Source organism: Hydra viridissima, unplaced genomic scaffold (assembly GCF_058129835.1).
Source record: "Hydra viridissima isolate aposymbiotic clone 2 unplaced genomic scaffold, HvirCarnegie_v1 scaffold_2, whole genome shotgun sequence".
NCBI lineage: Eukaryota > Metazoa > Cnidaria > Hydrozoa > Anthoathecata > Hydridae > Hydra > Hydra viridissima.
Window position 1 is genome coordinate 23522299 of NW_028324301.1, and position 24325 is coordinate 23546623.

The 24325-nt window shown below is 29.7% G+C and overlaps 3 protein-coding genes across 12 annotated transcripts; 2 read left to right on the forward strand and 1 right to left on the reverse strand.

Moving 5' to 3' along the window:
• The first annotated feature begins 1473 nt into the window (after positions 1–1473).
• LOC149892533 (uncharacterized) lies at positions 1474–9764 on the forward strand. Of its 7 annotated transcripts, none has more exons than XM_090079012.1 (5): positions 1474–1831; positions 7792–7862; positions 8362–8554; positions 8794–8985; positions 9457–9763. In XM_090079012.1, exons 3-4 carry the CDS (start codon positions 8363–8365, stop codon positions 8899–8901), a joined length of 300 nt encoding a protein of 99 aa, XP_089935138.1. In that variant the 5' UTR covers positions 1474–1831; positions 7792–7862; position 8362; the 3' UTR covers positions 8902–8985; positions 9457–9763. The 7 variants fall into 7 exon arrangements, with proteins under 7 accessions (XP_089935138.1, XP_089935137.1, XP_089935139.1 ...); XM_090079011.1 differs by having other exon boundaries at positions 7806–7862; XM_090079013.1 differs by having other exon boundaries at positions 1476–1831; positions 7806–7862; positions 8373–8554; positions 9457–9764.
• LOC149892534 (uncharacterized) lies at positions 2948–16310 on the reverse strand. Of its 2 annotated transcripts, XM_090079006.1 has the most exons (3): positions 15866–16310; positions 4215–4829; positions 2948–4100 (listed from the first exon to the last, which is right to left on the reverse strand). In XM_090079006.1, exons 2-3 carry the CDS (start codon positions 4453–4455, stop codon positions 3994–3996), a joined length of 348 nt encoding a protein of 115 aa, XP_089935132.1. In that variant the 5' UTR covers positions 4456–4829; positions 15866–16310; the 3' UTR covers positions 2948–3993. The 2 variants fall into 2 exon arrangements, with proteins under 2 accessions (XP_089935132.1, XP_089935131.1); XM_090079005.1 differs by lacking the exon at positions 15866–16310 and having other exon boundaries at positions 3151–4100; positions 4215–5191.
• LOC145185210 (neuronal acetylcholine receptor subunit alpha-3-like) lies at positions 15813–23922 on the forward strand. 3 transcript variants are annotated; one of them, XM_090079003.1, is made up of 9 exons: positions 15813–18377; positions 19983–20021; positions 20233–20354; positions 20967–21109; positions 21680–21724; positions 22112–22221; positions 22374–22662; positions 22744–23002; positions 23131–23922. In XM_090079003.1, the coding sequence occupies exons 3-9, from the start codon at positions 20309–20311 to the stop codon at positions 23727–23729; spliced, it is 1491 nt and encodes a 496-aa protein (XP_089935129.1). In that variant the 5' UTR covers positions 15813–18377; positions 19983–20021; positions 20233–20308; the 3' UTR covers positions 23730–23922. The 3 variants fall into 3 exon arrangements, with proteins under 3 accessions (XP_089935129.1, XP_089935128.1, XP_089935130.1); XM_090079002.1 differs by lacking the exon at positions 19983–20021; XM_090079004.1 differs by lacking the exons at positions 15813–18377; positions 19983–20021 and having other exon boundaries at positions 20222–20354.
• Positions 23923–24325: the final 403 nt, after the last annotated feature.

Genomic DNA, 24325 nt, shown 5'->3' on the forward strand with positions numbered 1-24325 from the left:
TTTCTTGATGTCATAATAAAAATGCGAAGATAAAACAAAGTAATTATTACCAACACATAACTTAATATTACCAGGAATTTAATAGAAAAAAAAAAAAAAAAAAAAAAAAAATGCTGATTAGAAAAAGTTAATATTTTCATCAAATTAATCGCAAACAAAATATAATCCCAATAGTATAATTGTATCAAACTGTGAATTTGTATAAAAATGGACTCAGTCTTCTAAACCACTGTGTTAATAGAATAGGCAGGAACAAAATATCATAACTAATAGTCCAAAAAAGTATCTATTAACAATTATCGATTATAAATCATTTTTTAAAGCCTAGATTTTTCAAGCAAACTCTTTCAGAGTACGTCGAAACTCTGATTGGCCAAATGTTAAACTTCAAAATCTATTTTAATTCTATTGTCTCACAAAGTAAGGAATAAACTTTGTACACTTTACTTAAAATTTCTAAACAAAATGTAATTTTTTTTAGAGAGATCTACTTTGAAGAGCATTCATTTATTAATCTTTGAAGAGCATTTATTTATTGATTTTTACTTCTAAGATAACTTGTGAGTTAGCATATTAGTAGCTGCTTTGATTTTGTTTATAGCCTGAAACACTGGAAAGACTGTGTAAAATGTGCTACTGTTAGATCATTTTGAGCAGCGTTTTAAGTATTAATACGTCAATGCGATACATAATTTGACTCGTGTTGCAAAATGATTAATCCTTGTGTAAAGTCATTACTTTGTCCAAATTAAAACTCATTTCAGCGTCATTTTTCGGACAGTTTTTACAAAAATGATAAATTATATATTTGAATTCCCAATTAAATCTCTTTTCATTTAAGAAGATAGAAGATTATAAGAAGATTACCACAGAAAAAAACTTTAAAAAATATCTTAGAAATCAAAAGAGTTAGTGAGATTCTGAAGGTTACACATCTATTGTTTTTAATCAAATTAAACTGAATGACTTCGTAGGTGAACTTGGCTAAATTTTTTTCAGAAAGTAAAACATTGGTTTACAACCATAATTTTTCAGATCATCTTTTACAGTTGGCCATTCCCGTATTTAATCCAGCAAAGGGAGGCTGTTTTTTAATTTAAAGTAAAGCCATCCTTTTTTATAATGAAAATATTTTCGGTACTGTCCTACTTAGATTGATTAAGTTTTTAACTTTTCACTATCAAATAAATTTATTTTTGTAAATAACGAGCCATGGATTTTGTGTATCTATATTGTTTTTTTTTTTTGTTTTTTTTTTAATATTTCTATTATTCTATTTGAACATTTTTCGGAAATTAATTCGTTTTTTTTAACTCGTCGCAAAGGTTTTGCAAAATATTATCCTTAACGTGAGACGGATTTTTTTACTTATATTTATGTTTTGTTCCTTTTGTTTTAGGGTTATGGGGTAGGGTGTTAGTGGTTCGAAAGTTAGGAGGATTGGGTGTGTAAGAGTGTAGGAATGCCTCCAGGTTCAATGTACTGGTAGTACTCTGACTTATTTATCTTAGGCGTATGCATTTGCTTGCGCGCGACTTTTCTTTCTTAAATTCTAATGATAACAATTTTTTTCCTTGAAATACCGTTATCGCGGATCCTCAACTTTATTTTATAAAAAAAAACAATCTCTTACTCTTTCTTCTTTTCTTTTTCCCAGTAAACACGCTTTAGTTGGTCCAACTGACGGGCCAACTTGGTGCTTTCCCAGTAAACACGCTTTAGTTGGTCCAACTGACGGGCCAGTATTGGCTATAGTTGGCTAACTGTTGGCATTTCTTGCCAACCATTAACCGACTGTGTACAGCGTGTTTTTGAATCGTAAAAGTTTCCCGTAAGTTTTATAAATGTATTTTAATAATTAGTCGCATGGTCTAAGTGAAGCTTTTTATCATTTCTTTTCTTTCAAACGCCTTTTTTACCCCTTAATTAAACACGGTTATCATGAAATCCAATATTGCCAACCTAGCTGACCCAAGAATGCCACTTATATGGGGTGATAGTGTATACATCCCAGGGTCACCTGGTGCAAATTTTAAAATCTTTTTGGTACGTCTGCGGGAAAAAAATGACTTTGAAGTTACAAAAATGGAAAAAATTTACCTTCATTTTTGACATAGCAAAACTGCTGTAAAATCCATACCATTTGTCATAGACCAATAAAATTTTGTGGCAATGTAGCCTATGCCAATACCAAGATTTGGGTAAAGTTTTATCCCAATCCCTGCAGTATAACAAAAGTTATGGTAGTTTTAGTGTTGATTTTTTGTTGATTTTTTCACTTACAGTGCAAAACTTTTCTGATTATGGCCTATTACAAGCCCCCAGGCCATAATGTGGGTAGCACATGTGCTCTAGTTGAATATACCAACAACATTGTAAAATAAGGATTTTCATGTTCTTACCAAAATTTTTGGTTTCTGGGGTTAAAACTGTTGTTCTTGATTGAGCCCTATTTACAGCATATGCACCTTTTTCTATATAAAACCTTATATGACAGTGCTATTAATGCCCCACAAGCATTCTTTTAACTAAACCACTACCTTAGAAGTTAGTTGAGACATTTTAACAGATTTTTTGATGAAAATTATGAAAACTCTTGACATTTTTTACTCTTGTAAATTTGCGCTTATTCTACACATGGATTTAGCCCTGAGGATTTGTGAGCAAAGCAAAGAAATGTGTTGAAAACCTTTTGCATGTGATTTTTAACTGGTCAACATGTATTGTGTGTTGAAAAACCCATTTCATACATAAAATCACCTAAAAATGCCTAGAATTTCCTTAGTGCTATGTTTTCAAAATCATTATCAAATGTACAACCTGTAAAGTTCAATAAATTTACCCTAACAGTAAATTAATTTCTAAAATTTATTCAATTCTATTCATTTCTTGTGATATCTTGACACTCTTTAATTTATTTGATATGACATTTAAAGCACTGGTCAGCTTACTATTCTCAAATGGCACTAAACTTTGACATAAGATTGGCATAAGTTTTAAATATTTTTTTTGAAATTGACTATAATTCATCATAATGGTTACTTATGAGCTTAAATTCTCTTCTAACAATAAATATTAATCCATTAAAATTAAGCTGAATGGATGAAAATTCTTAATAATTTTCTAAAGGTGTTTGCTATTCAAATCCACATGACAACTGAACAGCCTTCCTTTGTATTCAGGGTGGGTTTTATCTCTCTTGTATCGTGACCAATGCTGGTGAAAATTTTGATGTGCAGTCTCAACAGCTTGTTCACTGAATTGTCCTAAGGGCAATTGTTTCATGTTTACAAAGTCCTTGATGTGGTGGAATACTGTGTGGATTTTGGGCGTGACGCTTCCTAGTTGGATTGCCAAATATGTGGCTTTAAATTGATCAATCTTGAAAGAAAAATACTTTTCTTGTACATTTCTAAAGCATGAATTCACAACCAAATTAAACTTTTTTGAAAGTTTCAATGATCACACCAACAACAAGGGTGCATGCTTAAGTGTGTTTGAAGTCCACAAATAATGTTGGAAACTTTGATTTCACATGCAATAATCATTGATGAGTGACCAGATCTTTTGAATATTAGAATGAGTGTCTGGCAAATCTTCAGAGACTGCTACAAGAATTTGTCTTTTCATACTTGTTGCTTTTGTTGCTCTGGAACTCAAAAGTCGCCTTTGAGGTGGTGAGTTCGATTTATCTTGTTCTGTGGAACTCTCAATAACACTGACACAAAACTTGAGGAAACCTTTTCCTCCATCAATGCCTAATTTAACAAAGTAGCCACCTGGAGTTTCTCTAGATTGAATGATTTGACTAACCAGAACAGACAAATATTTGCAATGAACAACAGCGTGGGTTGTGTCACAACCTTTGGAATCTGTGGTTTTTAAGTCTGTAAAACTAAAAAACTCTTTCAGTTGTTGACCAGCCATTTGAAAATTGGCATAAAAGTTGGGCTCGACCATCTTCTTGACTGATGACTGATAAACAGTTTTCATTTATTTTTTGATCCAATTGTTGGAGAGGCCAGTGTTCATTTGTACATTAATTAGGTCTTGGGTTGTCAATGTTGATGTGGCAGAATTTAATCTTGCTGCACTTGACCCTATAGAAAATTTGCATTCATTACCGCCAGCAAACAAAAATTACAAAAACTATCATTTTAAAATAATCACTTACAAAATTATAATATCATAATTAATTTTTGCTGACATAGTACCTGGAGTCACAGGGAGTGGATGACCTCCAGATGCTTTTGCCAAACGAATTGTGGCTTTTGGAGATGCTACCTTACTTTCAATCACATCGGATGCTATCTGTTCTGCAGCTTTGGCATCTAATGAAGCCAATTTCTGTATATTTTCCCTGAACTTTAGCTGTGAACAATGATGTGGTAATCCCTTACCTAATGGGCTGAGGCAGGTACTGCATCTCACAGCTGGCATTTGATTCACTTTCATTTTTTCACAAGGTTCGCAAGGCTTTTTCTTGAAACCTAGAGTGTCCAATTTTGCAAATTAAGCAGTCACACACATGACTACGTGTATTAGCTCTGACTCGGATAGTTTTGAAATTAAACAACTTTGGCAAACAACATCCTTTCCTTTCCTTTTCGTCTTAAGCGGTTCTGCATGATTCACAAAGACCATGAGGCACAGAAGAGTCACACACATCAAGATTTGTCTGGTAAATACGACAAACTCTTTCAGCCTGAAAAGCAGTCATCTGTTGGCCACATTTTTGGAGGCAGAGTATGCAGACACACTTTCTGTTCTGATCATGGATTCTTGCCTGATTTGGCATCTTAAGGAGTCAGTGGATTGTAGCTGTGTACCTAAACAAATTTAGCCATAATATCAAATTGAAGAACATGATTGACAAATATTAAGATTTCTGACAATGTTATTTCATTATTAACATTACTAGCGGACTCTGTAATATCATCATAAGAGATGCCTAGATTTTTTTTGATTAGATTTCAAGATTATGATAAGCTTTAGAATCCTGCCATCATTGATAGTTTGAACTTAACACACTAACATATACATCACATTGACTCAAGCAGGTGTATTTCAAATAAATGACATATTGCTGCAAGTAGAGCTACATATTTACCTAAATCAATCCTATTACTTCAGCCTAACAATTTCTATATTATAAAAAATGAAATACAAATTTTTTACCACATACAACAATTTACAAGTAAAAGGTTTAACAATTTTGGATATTTCTGCGAAAGTTTCATTTCAGTGCTACAAAAACAAAGTTTTGTAGCACTGAAATGAAACGTTTGCAGAAATATGATGATGGGTTGACATTGTTAATTCCTCTTATGCAAACCCTTTTTTTTTTTCTAATCATTGTTGAAACAAAAATGGATGAAGAGCAAAATTAAAACACTTAAAACTTTAAAATTAAATTTAAGTATATCTTATGATAGAGCAGATAAAAATATTCATTTTAAGAATAAGAAACTGACCAGTGCTTTAAATGTCATATCAAATAAATTAAAGAGTGTCAAGATATCACAAGAAATGAATAGAATTGAATAAATTTTAGAAATTAATTTACTGTTAGGGTAAATTTATTGAACTTTACAGGTTGTACATTTGATAATGATTTTGAAAACATAGCACTAAGGAAATTCTAGGCATTTTTAGGTGATTTTATGTATGAAATGGGTTTTTCAACACACAATACATGTTGACCAGTTAAAAATCACATGCAAAAGGTTTTCAACACATTTCTTTGCTTTGCTCACAAATCCTCAGGGCTAAATCCATGTGTAGAATAAGCGCAAATTTACAAGAGTAAAAAATGTCAAGAGTTTTCATAATTTTCATCAAAAAATCTGTTAAAATGTCTCAACTAACTTCTAAGGTAGTGGTTTAGTTAAAAGAATGCTTGTGGGGCATTAATAGCACTGTCATATAAGGTTTTATATAGAAAAAGGTGCATATGCTGTAAATAGGGCTCAATCAAGAACAACAGTTTTAACCCCAGAAACCAAAAATTTTGGTAAGAACATGAAAATCCTTATTTTACAATGTTGTTGGTATATTCAACTAGAGCACATGTGCTACCCACATTATGGCCTGGGGGCTTGTAATAGGCCATAATCAGAAAAGTTTTGCACTGTAAGTGAAAAAATCAACAAAAAATCAACACTAAAACTACCATAACTTTTGTTATACTGCAGGGATTGGGATAAAACTTTACCCAAATCTTGGTATTGGCATAGGCTACATTGCCACAAAATTTTATTGGTCTATGACAAATGGTATGGATTTTACAGCAGTTTTGCTATGTCAAAAATGAAGGTAAATTTTTTCCATTTTTGTAACTTCAAAGTCATTTTTTTCCCGCAGACGTACCAAAAAGATTTTAAAATTTGCACCAGGTGACCCTGGGATGTATACACTATCACCCCATATAAGTGGCATTCTTGGGTCAGCTAGGTTGGCAATATTGGATTTCATGATAACTGTGTAAACTTTTAAACTCAAACTCTCCTACACCTCTTAATATAACCGTTACGCTGGAAAGTACAAATATTTTACATTTATCCATTAGTTACATATTCAGATATAATTTTTGACATTTGTTGAGTTTTTAATTTATCTTTATGATGACACCATTGTTGTATTTGTATTAAACATTTTAGCTCTATTTTAACTATTATTAAAAGTTAAAATACAGCTAAAATGTATATATGCGTGTATAGTAGTATGTTTATGTGTGTATTTCTGTATGTATATGTATGTATGTATGTATGTATGTATGTATGTATGTATGTATGTATGTATGTATGTATGTATGTATGTATGTATGTATTTACATACATACATACATACATACATACATACATACATACATACATACATACATATATATATATATATATATACACACACACACACACACACACACACACACACACACACACACACACACACACACACACACACACACACACACACACAGGGTGTCTGCCAGATCAGGTGAAATCAGGGAAAAGTTAGGGAAATCAGATATCTGCAAAAAATCTAGGAAATCGGGTTGAATTTTAGAAAAATCAGGGAGAAATCAGGGAAAATGGCTCTTCATCAAACTTACATAACTTAAATAAGTTGTATATAGTACATGTAATATAAAAGTTTATTTGGCAAATAGTTTTATGAACTTCTCTTGCATCAAGCAAATTTTGAGTCTTCACATGCAAAAATGTAAACAATAATACAACCCATATTAAGTGTTTCAATACTTGATACATTTATTGTAGGTTGTATTATTGTTTACATTTTTGCAGTTGAAGAGCATTTTTCTAAACGACTCTTGGTCAATTTTTGTGAAGTTGAATTTGGGCAACTTTAAATTAAATCAAGGAAAACAGGTAGAAGATCAAGAAAATATGAGGAAAAAGTCAGGGAAATCCACCTTAAAATATTGGCAGACATCCTGTATATAACATGCATGCGTAAAAGTTGTTATATTCTAATATATATGTTATAGTAAAATAATTTATATGTATGTATTTTGTATATATTGCATAAATATATGCCATATATACAATATTGACATAATATATGCAGTATATGAAAAAATGGTATATGCAATTGCATATACAATATGGCATATACATTTCATATTAAGCATATATGACATTTATATTATATTATATATATATATGTGTGTGTGTGTGTGTGTGTGTGTGTGTGTGTGTGTGTGTGTGTGTGTGTGTGTATGTGTGTGTGTGTGTATATATATGCATATTCATATAATGCATATAATTATAGAATTTTATTAAAAGGGACTTCGACTTCTGAAAACTATGAGAAAACTATTCAAAATTTTGGGGATCAGGAAAGTAAGGTTTTGGATAAACTATTTGTTTTTTTGTTTTTTTTTTTGTTTTACTACTTGTTATACATTGTATATGTGTTAAGCATACATACATTGATTAAGATGCTGACATATATTGACAAAAGAAAACTAATTTTCTTTTTTGGTAAAAAAAAAAATTGTGTTTTAATTAAAGTCATAAATGGATGAAGGCTTTAAAAAAATACATATTTCATGTTACAAAAATACACATTTCTACTTTGTTATGCAGATAAAGGTTTTAAATAACGCTTTTTCCCGTGACTTTAATAACACAACACAAAAATGTGCTAGAATACCATTTTTACAGCAATCAATTTACCTACAGGGATAAATAACATGAATATTTAAAACTTTAACTCCAAATATTTGAGTTCCATAACACCTTCATCCATGTATGTCTTCAATTTAATAACTAGATTGTGTTTGTAAACCAGTTTTCCATTAAGATTCAAATGCAATGAAATATTATTTAATTATTTAAGTATGTTTACAGAGAAGTTAGCAGCTTTGGAGTTAAGATTAACAGAACTGGAGCAAAAAAATAAGTTTTTAGAGGTTGAAAGTTTTTTGGATAATGAAGACATTGTTGTTCCCCTTGGCCTTCCAATGGAAAGTAAGGAAGATTTGGAGAGGATTAACCTTATGCTACAGATGAAATCTGAGCTGGCTCTCTATGTAATTTGAAATTATTTTCTATATTATAATGTTTGTAGCAGTCTACAGGTTGAGTTTAAACTAGTAATTATTATTTTATAAGATCAAAGATAAGTTTTTTTATAAGTCTTATAATTGTAATTTATCAAAGGTTATTTAATAATACCTTAGTTATATTATACCGCATTACATTTTCATTTACCTTTGAAAAAATAATTTAAATAAAAAAAGTTGTAATATGTACCATTATTTGTTTTTAGGTCGAATATCTGCGTTCTATTGGCGGTAAAGTTGAACGTCCAAAATACATACGATATGTGTTGGGAACATGGCGTTTTCTAAAAATTTTAGCATTTTATGTAATCTAAACAGATCTTCAAGTAAGATGATAGCTACTGGAATGGGGAAGATTAAGTTACGATGTTATCATTTTGTGTTAAAGTGCTTACTATGTGAGTATTACTAGTTATGTAAATTTTTAGTCTATTAAAGTCAACTGTATTATTATATTTACAAAAATATGTTTACAACACTAAGAAAGAATATAATATGTTAGTACTTATGACAATTACCAGTGTTGTCATTAGTTGTGAGTTTGTAAGATATTATATTCTCCCTTGGTGACTTGAACTTATCAATGCCGTATTTTATTGTTAACTAGAGACGTTAATTGCCAATGTAAACCATGATTTATCAGTATTCAACTATATGATTCTTAAAGAGCATATAGAAGTTTATCTTGAACCTATAAGCTAATTGCTCTCGGTTATCATATGCACATATTTTTAAAACTACCAACCAGTTAATGTAGTTCTCGATTTGCAAAGTATACGTATAAGAGCTTAAAAATAACTTAAAAATAGTTTATATTTAAACAAAAAATAAATTGAGTTTTTAAATTTATTTTCATTTTATTCTTTTAGCAACAGTAAGAATTCAGTATCTTAATTCCAAGGCTAAAGATTTTTACCCGATCGTTTCAGGATGGTTTCAGGGCGCAATTGATCAAGGAGATGGGCGAATAAATAGACAGACGAAAAGCAAGGTTATAAAAGATCAGTTGCAGTTAATCAATGAAAAGAATATTTAGTTATCATTTTCTTTTGCAAATTTATAAAAGTTTATTTATCTTGATTTAATTTATAATTCTAATTTTTCTTAATTATTATTAATAATTATCTAATAAATCGCCACGTTTTTAAATACTAGTGTTTTAAAATATTGTTTTTAATTAAAGCTGCCAATATTAATTTCAAACCTTTAACAATATTAACTACAATAATAGAATATTTTTTGTTTTTTATTTGTAAATATTTTTCTTTAATGGTCTGGAAATAAAAGTGTAATGATAAAAAATTTGTTCATTTTGTGTATTCAACTAAGTTATCTATAAATAATACAATATTTTGTGTGGAAAGTAGTACTGTTTGACTGGTAAAATCTAATATACAAACAATCACTATTAGATAGAAAGTTAAATATTAAAAAGCAAAGTTATACTTTGTTATTAAGCAATATTCAAAACATGATTTATAACTTTTGCACTTTCAATTTAAGTGCAAAAGCGAATTTAAAAAATCGCGAAAAAAAGTCATATAGTTGGGCCGGTAATGGTGCCAACTGTTAGCCAACTGTTTTATTACTGTTGGGCCGTTAATGGCAAACAATTGTTTAAAAACAGTTGGCTAAGTGTTGGTAAAAGCGTTACGTTTTTTTCACGGTACCAACTAAATAGCCGACTGTTGGCCCAACTGTACCTAATAGTTGGTTATTAGGATCGGGCCAACTACTTACCAATTGTTCGATGTTTACTGGGTTATCTCATGTATACAACTATAAATCTCTCTACACCTTTATCCACACCCTTATGTCCATAATGGTTGCAACATATCTTCCCCAATTCTCTTTCGTAACCTCCTCGTAATCTGATACTTAAGCACATCTCTATAAGCCTAAACTCTCCCCTCTTTCGCCTTTTCATATTTTGACTTTTTAAATTGGATTCTTTGTTAGAGTCTAAATAATTTCTATCAAAATCAATTTCTAATTTAAGGTAGCTTTTTCTTATTGGAAATCTAAACAAAATACCGTTCGTAACAATCTAACCAACTAAAATCAACTATTAACATTTTATACACTAAAAAGCGAAAATGAAAAGACCTAATTGAGCAACACCTAATTGAAAAAATAAAATTTTTTAAATCATTTTATTAAAATCAATTAAATGAATTTTAAAAATGTGATAGGATAGCATTCAATGATCTCTTTTTAACCAAAAAATAACAACAATGCACGGTTATCATGGATCATGTTAATGCCAACCTAGCTGACCCAAGAACGCCACTTACAAGGTACCCTATGATGCAAATTTTGAAATCTTGAGTGAAAATTTGACTTTATAGTGCGCCAATAAAAACACCTGTAGAATGACAACAACATATATAATTTGATAAAAATTGCTGCAAATGTTGCCTATAGCCACACCAAACTCTGGATAAATCTTCAGTTGGATTGGTTTACTGGTTAAGGATTTGTGGCAGTTTTAGTTTAAATTTTGTTCAAAACTCTCTATTAAAAGTGTTTCACCGCCCGTCAAATCATTTTTTTAAAAGAAAAGCCCTTCCCTCCCTCTTTGCAATAATACTTCTTTGCATATTTTATGACTAAAGTTAGTAAAGAAATATGCAAAAAAATGAGAGCGTTTTTCTAATTTCCTTAGAAGAAACAAAATCACAGAAGTTGAATTGCAAATTTTTATAGCTCAAAATGAAAACATTAAGTTATGTGGTGACTAACTCAACATAAGAATCCTGACTTTTGCCCAACGATAAAGGAAACTTGTGCTTACCCAAATGCATATGAACTCTTCTGTCAAATTCCTTTTTGCAATGGCTTAAGTGTATATAAATACATGTGCCCACCCACCACCCCACCCTCCCTCCTTGTTAAATCAAAATGTTTTCTTATTTCACCCGTGAACACCAATTTACAGATAAAGCAACTTCATGCCAAAACATTTACCACTTAGAATTTCATCATCAAATGTTATTAAAAGAGGTTTTAAAAAAATTATTTGCTTTTCAATTGAAACATTTAAATGACAACTAAATTAAATAACGAAAGGAAAAAACATTTATAATAATCAGCCAACTTCCTTCTTTTTTTCTCCCAAACTAAATTAAACAGCAGCCATTTAAAACATCATCAAAAAACAATGGATTATGTAAATTTTGAAACCAGCAGTTTTAGGTTGAACAAATGAAACATGCAAGCAGGTCAAATGCGAATTTGTTGATTTTCTTAGGTAAAGATAAGCTTAGCTTTAAAACAAAGACTAAAAGGTATTATCCATCAAGGATATTGTTGATTTTTTATTGCTGAAAACTACATAACAAAAGAATAAGTCAAAAAGAGTTTTAAACAAATCGAAAAAGGTATCAAAAGAGCTCTTTCATAATCTTTTTCGATTTGTTCAAAAGGAGTTGTGAGCTTAGAATGCCATGGGCAACTTAATTTGTTAGTGAGCACTGCAAAAAATCTTTAGAAGGTAAAAACATCTTATTTTAACAATGTAATCTAAAATAGATTACATCATAGTTAAAACAGATGCATTAGAAACAAATATTTTTGTTCTTTTCCAGGATGTTACAGAGGGTAAAAATAGCCATGAAATTTGCTATTCCTAGGGTTTGATGAAAACCAAGTAATCACTCAACCAACTGCTTTTTTTGTAAGGTTGATCCTCCCAAACGCAGAACTGGAAGAAATGCATCATCTATTTCTTATCCAGACATTCCATCTTCTATTCACCACTACCACGCAGTACAGATCTTCCGGTACTTATAACTCTAGCAAGGAATGAACCATCAGAAGAAGAAAGCAGCAGTTCAAAAGATACTGAAGCCAGTGAAGAAGATTATGATCTTGCTTAAGTGGTGGTGTGCAGAAATGCCACCTGGACTTCTCACGCTTCATTACGAATGAAGATATGTTGTGCTACTGCAATGATATATCAGGCTTGTTCGAAGCTATTGGAATTGCATGTAATCCAGATGAATGGCAACTCTTCATTGATACCTCTTCCAAAATCCTAAATGATTTAATTCTGCATAATCGATAAAATTTTTTATTCCTTCCCTTGGCTTACTCAGTGCATCATAGTCATCTAAAGGAGGACTAAAACAAGTTTCTACTCAGAGCTTTGAAATATAATGATAATGGTTGGAAGTTTATTAAAGACTTCATTTTTAATTGGACTCCAAGGAGATTTTACCAAAATTCCATGCTGTCTCTATTTTTAAGATCGTAGAGACAGCAGCACATTATAAGAAAAATGACTGACGTGAAAGGACTGAGTTTTTAGTGGGAAAGCACAATGTCCAATATGAGCCATTGGTGAACCCTAAAAAGATTTTGTTTCCTCCATTGCACATTAAATTAGGGCCAATGAAGCAGATGATTACAGGCTTAACAAAAACTCTGCAGCCTTAAAATATCTTCAAGATTTCTTTCACAAGCTATCAGAGGCAAAGATGAAAGCTGGTGTCTTTATCGGACCGCATGATGGGAGAATTATAGAGTGTTCAGAATTTCCGAAGAATTTTAGGAAGGAGAAAAAAAGCCTGGGAAAGTTTTATTGCTGTGGTACAAGGCTTTCTTGGCAACAACATGGCTCACAGTTATGTGAAACTAGTTGAGACATTGGTTAAAAACTATGGCCAAATGGGTTGTAGGATGTTCTTGAAGGTCCATATCCTTGATGCTCATCTTGATAGCTTTGAGGAGTATATGGAAGCATATTCAGAGGAACAAGGAGAGTAATTCCATCAAGACATAGTGGACTTTGAACGCAGATATCTAAGATCTTACAATGAAAGTAAGATGGGGGACTAAAAAGTATTATCCATCTAGGCCATTGTTGATTTTTTATTGCTGAAAACTACAAAACAAAAGAACGCTTACATCTTATTAAAACTATACAATTTGTTCTATAAATACCAGCGATTGTTGACGAAAGTCCTTCAAGTTGTTAAGAACCCTTGAACTCTGTAAAGTCCACGATGAAACTTTAACTCCGTAAAGTCCACGATGTTGTGCTCACTATGAACCTCGTTTTTTATAAGCTTTAGCACCCAGAAGCACTCTAAAAGTTGCGGGTTTTTTTCGATGAAAAAAATTTCGACCAAAAAATCACTCGGAAAAATGATAGATAGCTAAACAAAATCCCTACATTATGCACCCGAAATTTCCAGCTTCTGTATTGGTTTTAGGAGTTGTGGATGAAAAGGTCTTGTTTTTTCACCTTACTTCTTTTTACTTCGTTTATACTGCCGTCAACATCAAGGTTTTAGAAAGTGTTGCTAAAACCTTGTAAGAACAGACCATACATGTTCCAGCAAGACTCCTTTATAGAAATCAGTAGTGATACAAGATTGGGTAGTTGGTTATTTCTATGACAACATCACCCCAAATTTATGACTACCTAGCTCCCCAGTCCTTAATCCCTAGATTAATACTTTTGGGGGCATTGTAAAACGTGAGGATAATAAACATCATTATGACACCATTTTTTCGAAGGAAGCATTTGATTCTAGCATGCAGTTGTCTCCGACTCTGGATTGAAGATATTATTGCCACTAATGAAGATTTCAGTGACAAATTTTTTAATCAAGTAATCACCAAAATATTGTATAAAATGTTTATGTAATTATAATAAATTATGATAAATTATAATAAATCTTTTGAAAAATCTCAAAAATCTCAATTTGTTCTCAAATCCGTGCGCCCCCCTGTACACTAAAAATGTAACCTACAAACCACTTAGAAACTAAGAATTGGAGACAGAACACTTAAAGGACTTGAGAAAGCTTCTGTATTCTTCTTATCCGTTCATCAGCTCAATAAAAAGCATCAATAATTAAAATGGACTGGAGGTTCTTTTAATTATTGATGCTTCTGGAAACAAAAAAGTTGTTGGTCCAGTAGAACTTTTGTTTGTTTTATAGACGTTGCTTCTGTTGAAGGTTTTTTTTAATTTACAAGTAAATATTCAATTATTAACCCTATGGTTTATGTAGCTTTGAGAAGTGGTCAAGTCTCAATTTTTATAAAAGAAATGGATTCCATGAGTCTACAACCTATATTTTTGTTTGTATCTTCTCTTTAGATAAGTTCCTTTATTTTTTTTTTAATTTTTAGCATATTCTAGCCCTCTGCGCTCGTAACATTATGTCACATATTGGTACATGATCAGAATAGTAAACCGATTGGTAAAAGAGCACATATCAACAAATGCTAGATGTCGGTCATACTAAAATTCTCATTGTATGTTTTTAAAATTAACCTCAATCTTATCAGTAAATCTAGAAAAACTCATTTCGCGCCCAGAATAGAAAATTGAGGTAAAGGCTTAAACAGCAGCGATCGACATATTACTGCAACTATTATATCAACTATTAAAGATTGCTATAAATATTTGGGCTGCAAAAAATTATTTAAAGTGAAATATTTTCCAAAGAGCGTTTTTTATACTTAATCTTGAAATTTTGAATACTTGTAATTTAACTTTATAAAAAAAAGGTCTGCTTTTATGAACTTTAACTAAGTAAACTTGTGTTTTTTAATAAAAATGGGAATATGTGTTTGAGACCTTGAGTTTTGAGAGACTTCAAAGCTGTTAAACTGCAAAAAAAAAACTTTGAATAAATAGTGTAATGCAAGCTTAAAGTCACGTGGCCAAGTCGGCAAAAATGCTTTAGACAAGAAATTTTATCAAGCAAATAAAATACAAAACTACGTTTTACATTCTAACAGCAAGGTATACATATGGCGAAGGGCAGTACGTAAGGGAGCTGACTACTACTTCAAACTAGTCTTCTACAAAGAAATTAAAAAAAAATTTGTCCATAACACATCTTTGAAGATCTTCATCGATTTCCATGGACAATTGAAGATTTTGAAAACGATTAGATGTTCTACTTCTTTTTTTTTTTTTTTTAAAAAGAAATCAAATCATTTTCATCTTCAATTGTCCATGGAAATCAATGAAGATTCAATTGTCCATGGAAATCAATGAAGATCTTCAAAGATGTGTCATGGAAAACTTAAAAATGCAAATTGAATTGGCCAAAAATTTTATTAATAGAGATGACGGTGAATCGTTTTTGATGACTAAGTTAAAGCTATCGCCAACATACAACTAATCGTTGTAAATTATAAATCGTTAAATACTTAAACGCAAATTCAAAAAGTTTCGTAATAGAATTAGTACTATTACTTAATTTTTTAAGTGTTCTTTTTTCTGTTTTGTTTTTCCAATTGATTGAAACTTACAATTAATCTGTTTTTCTGTCCTCGCAATCCATAAGATTTTCCTGTGATTCGTTTTTGATTTTTAACCAACTTAAATAATGGTTGCTCACGTTTGGTGGTTTCTGGAAATAACAAGATCTCAATTCTCTCGTGCTGCTTTATGAACTTTTGAGAAAACTAACAATAATAATGGTAATAAGTAACATCGTTGTCACCAATTTCAATAAAAGGAGAAAAGATTAAGGATGCTTTTATCATGAGCTTTCTATCACATGCTAACTTTTAACCATAGAATTTTTTATGCTTTGAATTTTTGAATTGTCTTATCTACTCCCCACCTGACGGGTGAACCTTAGTTAAACTTCTAGTAAACAAATAAAAAAAAGCTTAATATAAAAACGAGATTGCATTAAAGAAATCTTTTCTAATTTTACAATCTTTAGTAATAGCTTCAGTTTCCGGAAAAAAACAAAAATGGATTTTGTCTAATCTCTCGTTTCTCTTAAATTGTGTAACTTAGTTTTTCTTGTTTCTCAGGAAAAATAAAAAAAATTAACATAATTTTGAAAGGTTTAAAAATTAAAAAATTCACATAAGTCATGCAAATGTTATGAATATTAGTAAATTTACTTAAGGTAAATAGCAGTTATAAGGTTTTAAAAAGTTTCTAGCGTATCATTTCAAAGGACAATGAAATTTAAAATATCAAAAATTTGAATATAGTAATCTAAAACTAAATATAAATATAAATCTAAACAAATTACAGCTTTTTAAAAAGAAAGCGAAGAAACATTAGGAAATTTATAGAAGATTAATGATAAGAAAACAATTATAGAAGACCAATGATAATGAAATTTATAGAAGACTAATGATAATGACTAATGATATTTTTATCTAAAACGTGTTTAAAATTATTTGACAGTCATCCTGCAAGAAAAATCATAATGATCATTTATCGCCATAAGACTTCTATTTTTGCTACAAAGCCATAAGAGATAGCTTTGAACTTTAAAAGAAAGTTGCAAAATAAAACTAAAAAATAAATAAATAACTCAGATTGGGTGGCGTTAAAAGTAAAAGACTTTAATTTTAAAAAAATTTTTAAATGATAGTTATCCTATTTTAAGTAAAAAACAAAAAAACAAAATAAAAAACAACAACAACAAAAAAAAAAAAACAGAAAATTTCAGTCATTTATTTGTAACTGAAAGGGAAAACGTTAAAACCATTTTTGAAATCATAGACTAATTTGAAACTAGTTCTTTTCGAGCTTAAATTATTCAAATACTTAAAAATAGGCTTTCGGATTTAATTCTGTAAATGTGTTTTATGTATTTTAGCGTGTGTGAGAATGTGTGTTTAAATGGTATGCGTTAATACTTTCACGCGTACTTTACAAATAAAATTTCTTTAAATGTACGAAAAAACGCGCAAAAATTGAACCGCAATCTTATGCAATATTACTTCGTAGGCAATGACAAAAAAAATCATTTAAAACTCTTTTGACTCGCTGATTCAAATGTGCAACGACATTCTTTAATAACATTTTTATAAAATAAACCAATCACTATGAAAATCTCTAGTGATTTATTTTTTAGTAAATATGCATTTTCATTTCAAAAGCAGTAATATTACCTGAAAGTTTTTTAACATACGGTGCTGTGTCTTAACAGTTTAAAGCAGACGGTCAAAAAAACGATAACGGAAACAAAGACAAAAAAAAATATCGTGGCTTATTTGTTCTTTCATAAAATTTAATCGTTAAAAATATCAAATTTGAAAAACTCTTTTTGAATATGTAAAAGATTTCTCCCACCTCTTAAATATTGTTTTCGTAACGTTTAAAGATACGAAAGATTAATTGAAGATTTCAAAATGAGAAAACGAAACTAGTTTACTGATGAAATCATTTCTAGAGTTTATAGATCCTGATTATGGGCTTAGAAACACGAGGGGCTTCTTTTCTTCTACAATATCGCTCCCAGAATATTATGCGACAAAGTATTCAAAGTTATACAATTAGAAACAGAGATTTTAAAAAATTATCGTTTCAACGAAAATGTAATCCATGTAGAAAATGCCACCACCACATTTTGTTTTTTACTTCCCTAAAAATAATTTTATCATTTGATGGCTTCGTAAAATAACTATTTCATTCGTGTGATTTAACAAGAAACGACTCTTATTTCCAAACCGGAAAAGCATCACATTTAGACTTAAATAGAAGAAGACGTAGATGAAAGACGCAAGAACAAGTAGATAAAGAAAAAATTGCACAAATTGACATCTGCTAACTAAATAAAAGTCGATGTAGCTACCTCTGTGACTATAAATAGACAAGTATTAAATTTGATAAGCTTTAAAAATCTCGGAAAACAAGAAAAAAATATGAGATATTTTGATTGAGAAGAGCAGGCGGAAGCTCTGCCACCTTTAATACAAATTTAGAAAAAAAGAAACTGTAAAAAAATTGTAAAACTTAAGCTGACGACTGTTAATTTCAAGAAAATTGAGCTATTTATAGAATCTTGGAGTAAGGAGAAATCATTTTACTTTTTTTATTTCATTTAGTAATTATTTTATTTAGTAATTAATTTATTTAGTAATTATTTTATCTAGTAATTGTTTTATTTAGTAATTAATTTATTTAGTAATTATTTTATTTAGTAATTATTTTATTTAGTAATTAATTTACTTAGTTATTATTTTATTTAGTAATTAATTTATTTAGTAATTATTTTATTTAGTAATTACTTTATTTAGTAATTATTTTATTTAGTAATTATTTTATTTAGTAATTATTTTATTTAGTAACTATTTTATTTAGTAATTATTTTATTTAGTAATTATTTTATTTAGTAATTATTTTATTTAGTAATTATTTTATTTAGTAATTATTTTTATTTAGTAGTTATTTGACTTTTATAATAATGAACAAAGAATGCTAAAATATTTTAACGATAGATGTCGACGACAACCATTACGCAAGAACTTTTTCATTAAGTAAGACATATAAATATAAATAAAAGATATCTTTTTTTCATATAAATAAAAGATATCTTTTTTCATTACTTTGAGAAACAAGCACGAAACCCTTACCTCTAACCCACTTTTTTTCCGAACCAAATGCTCCCTAGAACCTTACCCTTGTATCCATACCTCCAGACATCCCCTCACTTACGATATAAAAGTATTACAATAATTTTAAAACTGTGTAACAGATAAAATCCCTTACACACCATACACCACTAACACCTCACACCTGATACGTAAAAACTAAATAAAACAAAATTCGCACATTAGGTAATTGTTTTCATGGTTCATTTAGTACTTAATAGGAATGTTAAATTTTATTGCTTTGCCTAAATGTAAAAGACTTAAAAATATTTTGACGAATTTTTGTTTTAAAGGTGTAATATTATGAAAACCTCTTATTTAAATCACTTTTATTGTTATTATACTACTATATTAATTATTTATGAGATTCTGCATTTCATATGATTGTAAGATTACAGAAATTATCACAACACCATATGAACAGGATTTTTATTTCAAATATATTATGTATTTTGGATTATTTAATTGAAAATGCTATGCACATTGTGTCCTGAGCATAAACTAAATAAATAAAATAAAAATATTGTAAAGAAAACTTAAATGATTTTTAGAAATAAAAAAACTGATATGTAAATAATATAATATAATATTAACAACAACAACAGCAACAGCAGCAACAGCAACAACAATAACAACAACAGCTACAGCAGCAAAAACAACAACAGCTGCAACAACAATAACAGCAACAAAATAACAACAACAACAACATCAAATATAAGCAATCTTAAATTGCTGTTATTACTTAAATGATTGTTAATCGCTTTTTAAATTAGACAGTTATAAAACAGATATTTCAGATCAATAGATTTTCTCGTAAAGAATTATAGAAAAGCGTTTTATAAATTGATAAGCTTGATAATGTATCAAACTTACATCATGTAACTTATGTCATGTGAATTTGTAATTGCCCATATGTCCCATTTGTATTGTATGAGCATATATAACATTTTTCAAGAAAAAGAATTATGTCTTTGACACGTCTATACTATACGTATAACAAACATGTTTTTTTATCTTTAAGAACTTTTTAATAAAGACCAAGAAACAATTACTTTGAACGGTAAATTCATCATTAATTCTCTTTTCACTTTTCGGAGTTTAGTTTTTGACGGTCTAAAAAAAAAACCCCGAAGTAGCTGATTTGCGAAATTAATTATTCATAAAAATTAAATAATAAAAAATTGATTTACTGAGCAAATTTATTTTTTATAATAAATCTGTAGCTCTGTATAGAAATTTATTTCGTTAAAATGTAAATAGAATCTATTTAGTATGCGTTTTAACAAGGCTGTATTTGGGGCTGAGCATTTAAAACATTTTTGAGGACTCACCTATAAACCCAGAGTTATGTTGATCTCCAGCCTTTTGATTATCAGCATCTCCATCATTAAAAGTAAGTACTTCATTTTGCAAAAATTTAATAAGATAAACAGGTGGACTGTCTTACAATATAAAATAAGATTTTTTTCCTCGTTAGAAATCTGTCAACCCTTTAATCGTATTTATAAACAGAGTAAATAGTTTTTGTAATAGAGCTAATAACAGCATAAACTAATTGTAATACACTGAAAAAACAGCATAAACTAATTGTAATACAAATGATTCCCATCAACAGCAACTAAGGTACAACACCAAAAAAGACACCATAAAAATTGATAGCTAAAAAAAGATAATTGATAGCAACCAAGGAAAAAAACAGTGAAAAAAAATTGCAATAAAAACTAATATTAAAAACTTGGAAAAAATGGGGAATATTTAGAACCAAATTTTCAGTTTAAAATGTACTTTTTCAAATATTAGATTATTTAAATTCTTCTAAGATTAGATGATTTAAACTTTTTAATCTACCCGAATAAGATAGATAATTTTAAATTATCGTAAAAATCGCAAGTTAAGATAACAAGGTTCTTTATTGTTCAAGCATTTAATTTAGCTTTTAGCTTCATAATATTTACTTGTTATTTTTTATTCATCTTTTATTTATCATCTCTTTTAAAATTTCTAGGCAAACAGAGTGCTTTTTCTCAAGAGCAACGGCTAATCACAAACTTATTTCAAAACTACAGCATTGAATCAAGGCCTGTTTTGAATGGTTCTGAAGCGGTAATCATATATATAACAACAGATATTATGGGAATAGATGCAGTTGTAAGTTGATTTAAAAAAATTTCAATTTAAAAAGATTTTCCTTTACTATATCATAGTAAAAATAATCTGATTACCGTATCGATAGATAATTTATTACAACAAGATTATTTTATAGAAACAGATTTTTTTAAATACTTTTTATTAGATAACATATGCCATCCAGGTGGGTATTATGTTCTAAAGTTACTTGTGTTTATGTAGGCTTTAAGTCCCAACATTATCAGGTCATTAAAACTTGTTTATCATTATTATTTTTTTAATGGTGTCAGGTTTTTCTTAAACAAACACAATAGCCATTTTTTGAATGCAAAGTAAAGAAAAGATCTGTTCTTCGGACTGAGTATATATCTTTTAAAAACACTTCCGGTATCCACCTCCTTAAGCTGTTATTAACCTGGAAATTAAACATAGGCCACTTATCATGTATCTCAAATCCATTTTTAGATTAATTCTTACCGATCTAAATGTTTAAACATCTGTAGCAATATTTTAATTGAAATTTTAATTGCGCCTTCAAGTAAAAATTCACATCGTTCTCTAATTGTCATCATGAATATATATTTTTTTTAGAATGAAAAAACGCAAGCAATGACAACGAAGGTTCACGTGAAGCATGTAAGTTTGCTATCTTCGCTAAATAATTATAATGTAGCTAGATTTCTTTTGCAGAATTGATTGCCTTCTTCAGTGAGCACAAAATTAAGTTTTCTATTAACAAATAATATATAACGAAGTTTTCTGTTAACAAATATAACATAGTTTTCTCCTGGGAATTATTGTAAACCACCAATGATAAGCATTAAAGATATTGCTAGCAACAAAAGTGTATCAATGTTTGAACTTAATGCCTTTTGGAAATCCCTCTAATGCAATAAGAGTTATTGAGAAATTATTTTGTTTTAGCGATGAACTTGGAATAAAGAAAATACACTTCAAAAATTTTAAAGTTAAAGTTTGATTTTATTCAAACACTATTTTTAATTGATCATCACTTCTTTGTAGGAATGGAAAAATAGCCTGTTAAATTGGGATCCAGCAGAATATGGCGGCGTTGAGAAAATTGTGGTACCAGTTTCAAAAATTTGGACTCCGTTTATACATTTGATTAATCAGTAAGTAACATTTGAAACATTTTTTTCCTTCATGAAAGCTTGACGAAGACATCATCAATGACCTATTCTTATTTCTTTTACAAAGTTAGTAAAGTGAAAATACTCAAAAAGTTTTTTGCTGCTTGTGGACTTTTATAAACTTTTTTGTTTAGTGCATTACACACTTACAGTGAGAAATTCCAACCTGATGAATCTTTCATGGTTTTACTAGATTACAATGGTAACTGCACACGTTTTTTCACACATTTCTTCATTAGCACATGTGACATAAAGGTGAGCAGTTTTCCATTTGATGAACATATGTGTACTATGGAGTTCGGATCATGGACATATGACGAGCGCTTACTTCAAATTGTTCCCACTAATACTAATGCAATCGGTGAGGATTACTCAGTTAACGGGGAGTGGGAGCTTTTGAGTGCCCTAATTACTGGATTGAGAGTAAGCTTAAAATGATAAGTTTTTAGCAGATTATAGAAAATCTTTTGCTTCCTAAGGTGGTGTTAAATTTTTTTTTTTTAGAAAAAATACAGAATACAGACATTATATCACAGCATAATTCAAATCAAAGTTCAGATTCAAAGAAAATATTTGTTCTTTGTCATGAACCTCGTTCTGCCTTGCGCTTTAATCGCATCTATGATATTTCTTGTGTTTCTCCTTCCTCCAAAATCTGGTGAACGAATATCTCTCGGAGTAACTGTGCTTCTTTCAATGGCTATATTTCAAGAATTATCGTCAGAAAAGCTCCCTAGTAGTTCTGAAAATTTCCCCCTCTTAGGTAAACTTTGAAACCTTAGCTAAAAATTTGTGTCTTTGAAACCTTAGCTAAAAATTTGAAATAAAAGACTAATTAATATAATATATTGAGAACTTTTCTCATTAATTGGATTTCATTTCTTTGATTAGGAGTCTACTACACAATATCAATGTTTGAAATCGGTATTGCCATGGCGATGAATTGCTTTATTTTAAACTTATACTATCGAAATTATGAAATGCCGCATTGGGTTCGTAGTTTGGTTTTGGAACGCTTGGCAAAAATTGTTCGAGTTGAAGTACCCCTTCAAAATATAGCAGAGATCTTCGCCGATGCAGATCGTTCAGCTGACTTAAGAAAAAATCATCCAGTAACAGTTGAAAATTTAGAAAATGCAGTTAATAAGGAAATTCTTTCAAGTGAAAATAACACGTGTCTGCAAGAGGTTTCGTATTACGCGACCTCGGTTACACTAGAAGAATATCCGAACAGTGCTCAAAACCAAAATAAAAAGTTTGTTACGATTGACGAAAGACTTAGTCCCGTTAGCAAACCAAAAACCAAAACAAACTTTCAATCAAAAAAAAAGAAAAAGCAAAAATTAAAAAAGGATTTGGGCGAGGATTGGAGACTGGTAGCACGAATTGTTGATCGACTCATGCTATTCCTCTCCGTTGTCATTGGAGTAGTATCTGCAGTGTCAATTTTTATGCAGACTGAAAGATTTAAGAAACTTTTATATGGTTAATTTGAATGTTGATATAGAAGAACTATTGATGTTTCAAAGATAGTTGCAAAAAAACGAACTTCAACTTTTTCAGATTTTCAATCCTGCTACATATAAGAATTTTGTTTAGTATCTGATAGAAACTTATAGAATTCCAAAAATGGATTCCTATTGTTAAAAAGACATTGCATAACTATATTATATATGTAACAAATTTCTTACGTTTTTTTGCAATTACCCCCTTGTTAGTAGCAGTTTTTGCAATTACCCCCTTGTTTGTAGCAATTTGATAATAAGATTAAAAAAAGAGTCCAAAAATTTTGAATGACACTCTTTTAGTAAAAATTATTTTTTAAATTAGGTGTTTAAAATTTAAAATAATTTATCATTTATAGTTGATAGCTGATAATAATTATCAATAACTATTAATTGTTAATAGTTAATGTTAAAACATTACTTTAAACATTTAACCAGGGGGTTAGTTGAGGTTTTTATTAAATTTGGAGCTAATCTAAATTAGTGATAAAATTCTGGGTAAAAAAATGTGAAAATTGCTTGTAAACCCTTAAAAAGTAACTTTTTTAAACTCCTTTAACAATCACTAAAACATGATTTAA